The following is a 7,319-nucleotide window of genomic DNA, read 5'->3' on the forward strand; positions in this document are numbered from 1 at the left end:
GGGAAGAAGTGGTTGGACGTCAGGGACTGACATTAGCAACAGGGTGCAGTGAAGAGAGACAGTGGGTTCCCACATCCACCTTGAGCCTTGGTCTCACTAGGGTCTGTGTCCCGCTCTCCCCTTCTCTAGTATTGAAGGGCTGGGGTGCTTTGTTCACTCACAACACTCAGCTTAGGTTCTTTTCTTTTAAGGAAGCCTAATGAGACTTCTTAGAGCTAAGTGGCCTCTTAAAGAAGTGTATCCCCAAAGCCACAGTCACTCCTCAAAACTTCCCTAGGAGTGGAGGGCAGAGGGTCACTGCTCCCTGGAGTGCTCTCAGGAGCTCTTAATTAGATCAGCAATCCCTACATTAATAGGGGCTCACGTGTTTAGTATGGTTCAAGAGTTTACAAACCACCTACACACGCACAGTCCTATTTGACCCTCATAATGAAGAGAGCAAGGCCATTGGTGGTGGCATGGTGGTAGAACCAGGACCCAGTTCTCCTGACGTCAGCTGATGGTCTTTCCACCATCAAGACCATCGCTTTGAGTAGAACCAGAATCATGGTGGGGAGGTTATCCCATGGTATAAATCCCACTGCGGATAATGAGGTGCGGGACAAAGCCCCAGATTCTACCTGCCAGGCTCTCTTGGCATCAGCATCACAGAACTGAGGGCAAAAGTGGACAGTACGGCCAAGGCAGGAACCAAAGTCACCAGAATCGAGTCAAAGGGCATAAATGTCATTGTCATGAAAACACAACAATTCTTCCAGAGCCTACTGGTTAGAACGTCCTTAGAGAACGCTTCTCCAGTCTTGCAAAGTCATGAAAGTTTCAAGCTGGGAAATGCCTTAGAGATCATCTCTGTTCTACAGGTGAGGAGCTGAGGCCCAGAGAGGGAGGTGACTTGCCGAAGGTCATACAGATACCCCATGGCAGAGCCGAGTTTCCAGTCCTGGGCTCCTGATTTGGTCACGGCAAGCATGTGATTCGTGTGGAAGCTCTGAGGAGCCTCAAACAAATCCACAGCCATGACTAAGTCACACTTTCTCAAAGGATGTCTCCTCTGTGCATCCCCAAGAGGCAGGAGCCATGTGGACCCCCTGAGGGGAGGAGGGAGAGCGACCAATCCCTGCTGCCTCCGAGGCTTCCTCCCACTCGGAATTTTATTGTGACCATTTTCATCTCCTCCTTTCCTCACTCTTTCTTCTCACGCTCACCCCCTGTTGGTCATTCCACTGAGAATATGCAATACTCTGCCCTGTCACCCACCCTAACTCTAAATGAGGTACATGGGGAGAAGAGAAGTAGCGTTTGCAGAGTTTTTACCAGTTACCAGGTGCTGTGCTAACCCTGCATTTCCCTTCGGTAGACAGGTGGGCATAGCAGGCGAAGCCCTCACACCTATTCACTTTCTTCATTAAGCAATCCTCTCTCTACCAAAAAAAAAAAAACCCAAAAAACAAAAACTCAGGATGCAGACAGGGTCCTTCTCACAGGTTTTCACTCCTTCCCTCTCCTGGTTGAACTGGGATGCGCTAGTCAGGTTAGGATGAGACAAACAAGATAGGAGACCAGCCTCTGAGTCCCTGCTGCCTGTGGACCCCCAGACAGGACAGCCCTAGGGCTGTCAGATCTGGGGCACCACATCTACCGCACGTGTGGTTCCCAGACACCCTGTGAATATGGCAGGATCAGGGAAGCAGACAGTCTGATTCTCCCTGACTCCCAGCATGTGAGGTTGGGAGCAAACGACGGCAGCCATGTAACCAAGAGGAGCAGCCATTCTGGCCTCCTCGCCCTGCCTCAAACTGGGCTCCCCTAACTCCAGCCCTGCGCTCCCAGCATTTACACCCAGTGCTGAGGTGGGTAGAGACCCTCGCCACACTCCAGGGAGTGTTCTCTAAAAGATGCTGGTCTCGGTGACGGTGTCCCTGTCCACCTGCTCTTCATCCTTCAGTGGGTCTTCGGGCCCTGGCCTCTGGCTGAGGGTGGGCAGGCCACTGGAGCGGGTCAGCAGCATGGCGCGGCGGTTGGATGGGCTGCCGCTGGAGAGCTGCCTGCACATCCTGGGCCCCGGCCCCCCGCAGCAGGCCAGACGGCCGAGGGAACGCGGCCACAGGTGGCCATTGAAGCCCATGTAGATCCAGGGGTTGCAGCAGCTGCTGAGGTTGCCCAAAAGCATGGAGATGGTGAAAGACACATTGGTTGAATCTGCCGAGAGAGAAACACAAGAATTTTAGACCTGGGAGAGATTCCCAGTCCCTACTGATCGGAGAAGGAAATTGAATCCCAGAGAGGACCTGGGACTCTCGTGGGGCTCTGTAATTAGAAAGAAATACAGCTGGGGCATGAACCTGGGACTCCTGACTCCAGAGTCTTGCCTCACTGATTGATTTGTTCGTTTTGTACTACAGGGTGATGACAGGATCCGAGGCTTGCTCTGAGTTGACTTTAGAGGTGCAAATATAGTCCGGGACAGGACCAGCCCAAATAGGAGACACTGTCTTTGTTCCAAAACCTCGCTCTTGAATCCCCTAATGGATGTAGAGCTAGGATGAAGCAACTTCTATAAAACATTCAGGAAAAATAATCATGATTCTAGCCAGGTTCAGGCACACCTCCATCCCCACTTATGTCATAGATACGGGTGCACATTGCCTTCCGAATTCCGTCCTCCTTGACCCCTAGGGGTCAGTCCCAGTCATTCTGTCATTCAGTCAGTTTGCATGTGAGTATCAACTGTGCCAGGCCAGTGATAGGGACCTGGTAGGGCGATCAGTGGAGCCTGACAGTCCTACAGGTCCCATGATGTCATCTCCAACTGTGCACCTTCTAGGTACAGGGCATCCAGGCATCCCGTTCCAGACCAGTACTTGTTCTCTGTCATCAGAAATTACATCCAAAGAATGCACCATCCTTGGCGGGTGGGGGAGCTTATTTCTCTCCCGGGAAGTCAAAATGTGAGAGTTCAAAGACTCTGATAAGACTTCTTCCAGATACAATACTCTTTCTGAAAATGAAATGAAACGTCTCATGACAACAGGAAAGCTGGGGGATGGGCCCTGTCCTCCTGCTAGATGCACCACGGCTACAGTTATGGCATGGGTTGCATACTGAGTTACCCTCCTCTTCAGTGGAGGCTGTAGCATCACTGAGCACAATGCTTAAGCTAGAAGGAACCTTAGAGGTGGAATCACCAAATACAACGTCAGAGCTGGAAGGAACCTTAAGGGTTATGGCGTAGACTTGAACCTAGGTCTTCCCTCTTCAAAGCAGCAATCCTGCACCCTGCCACCATTTCAACCAACAAACTGAAGGGCAAAGCTCAAGTGCCTGCTCTGTAAAGCACCATGAGATCTTCCGATACACAGATTCCTCATGCGCCTCTCCTGAGGGTATGCTCTCCAGTGCGGTACTCATAGCCCAAGAGAAGGGAAGATCCAGGGTCAGAATGTTTGAGAGAAGGCTTGAATCATAGAGTTAGGAAGCTGAAGACACCTGGGCCTGGATGGGCAGGTCTAGGGCACAGAAGTGAGGGCAAGGAGGGAGCACCTGGAAGTGGAGGAGAGACCATCCTCAGCAACAAGCACAGCCTCCTTCAGGCTTGTCTGGGCTCTGGCCTGCTCCCCAGTTAACTTAATACCCAGGGGCTGCAGAAGACTTGGGAAGTTGCTTTAGCTAAGGGGTGGTATTCATCCCGTCTGCTCCATCAACATATATATGTAGTGCCCAGACTCGGCCAGAGACTTAGGGGTTCCAGAAGTTTCTTCACTTGGGAAGCATCTGTTTGATTTAGGCCTGTCTGAGCCAGGCCCTGTGCAGGGACTGGAGATGGTCCCGGAGCACTGGAGTCTGCAGAGGCTTCACCTCTCAGCCCCCGAGGGCAGATCCACTACTAGTCCTGGCCAGCCGCTGCACTTCATTCTGACGGAAGCTCAGCTGACAGTCGGGGGCAGGGCCAAGGGCAAGGATACAGACAGCTTCTCACCAAAGACTCAGGGACAGGTGGCCAGGAGGCTAGTTTGCTGTGGAGGAAAACTGGGTGTACTGGAAAGTAAGTCTAAAGTAATGAATGTCAGCCGGACTCGAAGGTCCCAGAGGGCTTCCAGTTTTCTGAGGGAGCACATTTTCTGAGGGATACTTAGTTCCTGTACTTCATACTCAGTGAGGCTCTTGGTAAGCGGTAAGTCACTCTATACATGGGTCTCTGGGACAGGCTGATGATGACAGTGAGTACAGCAGGCGAGCAGGAAAGCCTGCACCGGCTGAACGGCAGGATCCCCATCTTCTTGGAGGTTCCTTGATAAAGGGGTGAATGGCCTTCTCACCCCTGGTGACATCAGCTCAGCTGTGATTGTTGGGAAGAAAGCCATGCCACGGTTAAAGCTTGGCCCATAAAGACCTTCATTCGATTCCTGGCTCCATCCCCTACTAAGCAGTGGCACTTCGGACCAGTTATTTCACCTCTCTGAGTCTCAGGTTACTCAGACGTAGAGAAGGTCACCCCGAAGTAGCACAAGGCCTGAATGTGCTTGGCACTAGAAAGCCCTCCTTCCTTCTATTCTGTGCTTGACTAGAGCAGGGAGGTCCCTACAGGTGGTTAGGATTAATACGCTCATTGCTTTAAGGGTAATTTATAAAGTCTCTGGTCCAGACTGGTGTCTGAAAGGTGGTTAAGAAGGGGTATGATGGGACCGTAAGAGTTCAGTACTGCCATCACACTTCTCTCACAGAGTTGTGTTGACATCATGAACAGCCTTCCACTTACTTCATCTCTCCAGAAAAGCAAAGCAGTTGGCTTAAGTGTGTGCTAGGATGAGCAAAATGAGATTAGAAACAAAAGCACAAGGAAGGGGGACCACTCCCTAAGAGCTGGTAGGAAGTGGTAGCCAGGGTCTGCTGGCCAGTGAACCCTCTGGAAGCTTCCAGAGGAAACTGTGCACAGGGCCTCCCTAGGGCAGTCACATGCTGCACCCATTATATACCCCAAGCTGTGCATAAGATGTGATGCACTGCAGAGGACACAGTCACCTCTCTTCACAGACTCGTCCCCCACTCTTCTTAGGGGAGCAGGAACAGATGTCTTTGAATACCTCTCTCCAACATTTTGGGTGCCCAGACACCGCATCTACCTTTCTGAGGACAAGTTCACCCCTAAATGGCCTGACCGTCTGGCAGTGTCTAAAACTTAGGAGGCTGCCATCTACCTCACTCCAAAAAATGACCAGAACAAGGCCTTCTATGTGCCAACCGGAACACAGTCCCATTTTGTTTTTCACGTAGGAGGAAGGGCCCTCTCCTCATCACTTTCAGAGCCAGGGTTATGGGGGTGCGGGGGGGCAGGAGGATGTATTGAGGGAAAAAACAAGGAGGCACCAGGCTCGGGTTCTACTTTTCACTTTGCTGTGTGGCCTTGGGCAAGTCATGTTTCCTCTCTGAGCCTCTGCTTGCTCACTAGCAAGACAAAAGACAAAAGTGTTGAACTTGAAATTTCAGGGTTGTGCACCAAGACTAATTCATTGAAAGTGGCTGTTGTAAAGGGAGTTCAACGTCATATTTAGTTGCAGGGGGGAAGGGTGCCGAGGGACGTAGTTCATGGGCCACAAATTTCCATCCTGGATGGAATCATTTGAAAATCCCTTTCAAACATCTAGCAAACCACCAGTTGCTTGGCCAAATCTACTAATGGCCATATTTTTTTAGGGCCAAAGAGTATTTTAAAACGTTTACATTAGTTACCAAAATTTTAAAAGATGGAAATTCACATCAAAGATACTCACATGGCGTCTTTTGGCCGGAGGGGAGTTGCAGCTGTCCCTTTTCACGTGGGACAGGCGCCATCTTTCCTAACTGCTCATTTGTCACCTATGTGGCCTGTGAGCCATTGTGACCCTGTCCTAATACTCTTGTCCTCTCCTCTCCGCATTTTTCCACCTCCTGCTCCCACATCACCCCTCACCAGACCACACACTTGCCTTCATCAGGGGCATTCTCGTCCCACACAGACCACATCTGGACGCTGAAGAAAGGTGCCCAGCAGGCGATGTAGGCCAGCACGATGACGAAGGTCATCTTCACCGTTCGGATCTTGGCCCGTGAGATGGTGTTGGTGCCGCTGACCCGGGATGGCAGCCCCCGTGTGGCTGCAGCTGGGGCAGAAGGAGGTGAGGGCCGGTTCCAAGTCCTCCAACCCCCTCCTTCTACCTTCCAGGCCCCGGTCTTGACTTTTAGGTTCTTACAGATTTCATGGCAGATGAGGCTGTAGCAGGCCGTGAGCATGGCCACAGGCAGGATGAAGATGGCCAGGGTGGTCCAGGTGATGTAAGCCCGTGGCCCCCAAGGAAAGCGGAAGTCTGCCCAGCAGTCCAGCACTCCAGAGCCCTGGATCACCTCTCGTAAAGAAAAAATGAAGACTTGAGGGAGGCTGAGGATGGCGGCCAGCAGCCAAGGAGCTGCAATGAGAGGGTAGGTAGACAGGCTGGGCTGCTGGAGGCTGCACAGGGGGTGACAAACGGCCAGGTAGCGGTCAAGTGTCATGGCCAGCAGCATGTAGGTGGAGGCGAACATGCTGAGCACCTGCAGGTACTTGATGGCCCGGCAGAGGGGGTCGGGGCCCTGGAAGCGGTAGGTGATGTCCCACAGCAGCTGGGGCAGCACCTGGAAGAGCGCCACACCCAGGTCCGTCAGGGCCAGGTGCAGCACAAACAGGTGCATGCGGGAGCGCTTGCGGCCTGCCTGTCCCACTGTCAGCAGCACAGTCAGGTTGCCCCCTGTCGCCAGCACCAGGACAGTGGCCAGGACGCCGATCTCCACCTTGGCCAGCTCCTCATCCCGGCCCAGCCAGGGTGTGGTGGCATTGGGGACAGAGAGGGTGCTCCCGGGGGCGGGGCTGGTGATCTGAGGAGGCCCAGGATCCATGGTGGAAGTTTGCTGGGAGGGAACGGGAGGAAGGAGAGGGATGAATGGAGAGTGTGAGTGTGAGTGGAGAAGTTGGTTGAATGAGATGGAGTGGGGAGGGGAAGTTTTAAGATGGAAAAAAGGAGAAGGTTGGGGATGACAGGGAAAAGGCTGAAACTGGATGGCAATTGTTAAGAAGATGGGGATAGAGAGGAAGATGGAGAATGAGATAAGGAAGGAGAAGATGCTGACTCCGGAGAGCGGAGGGGGAACCCAGGAGCCAAGGGAAGGAGGGGTCAGGGAGGCAAGGTGTCAGGAAAGGAAGAATGGATGAGGCTGTGCACGGTGAGGCCTCTGGAAGGGACAGAAGGCTGGGGGAGCTGGCACCACTCCCAAATCCACCCCAAATCCACTCTCCCCAAACTTTTCTGGAA

The 7,319-nt window shown here is 52.7% G+C and overlaps 1 protein-coding gene across 1 annotated transcript; it reads right to left on the minus strand.

The window, feature by feature from the left end:
- Positions 1 to 1,888: 1,888 nt before the first annotated feature.
- AVPR1B (arginine vasopressin receptor 1B) lies at positions 1,889 to 7,079 on the minus strand. The gene is made up of 2 exons (XM_027082633.1): positions 5,964 to 7,079; positions 1,889 to 2,199 (listed from the first exon to the last, which is right to left on the minus strand). Exons 1-2 carry the CDS (start codon positions 6,904 to 6,906, stop codon positions 1,889 to 1,891), a joined length of 1,254 nt encoding a protein of 417 aa, XP_026938434.1. The 5' UTR covers positions 6,907 to 7,079.
- Positions 7,080 to 7,319: the final 240 nt, after the last annotated feature.

The sequence above is a fragment of the Aethalodelphis obliquidens genome, unplaced genomic scaffold, assembly GCF_003676395.1.
Source record: "Aethalodelphis obliquidens isolate GAN/ISIS:26980383/991018 unplaced genomic scaffold, ASM367639v1 scaffold48, whole genome shotgun sequence".
NCBI lineage: Eukaryota > Metazoa > Chordata > Mammalia > Artiodactyla > Delphinidae > Aethalodelphis > Aethalodelphis obliquidens.

Excerpts from the sequence above, each read along its gene's own strand:
- AVPR1B (XM_027082633.1), bottom strand. The coding sequence starts at position 6,906 with ATGGATCCTGGGCCTCCTCAGATCACCAGCCCCGCCCCCGGGAGCACC. Across the intron at positions 2,200-5,963 it reads CGAGAATGCCCCTGATGAAG|ATTCAACCAATGTGTCTTTC; the intron begins GCAAGTGTGTGG and ends CTCTCTCGGCAG.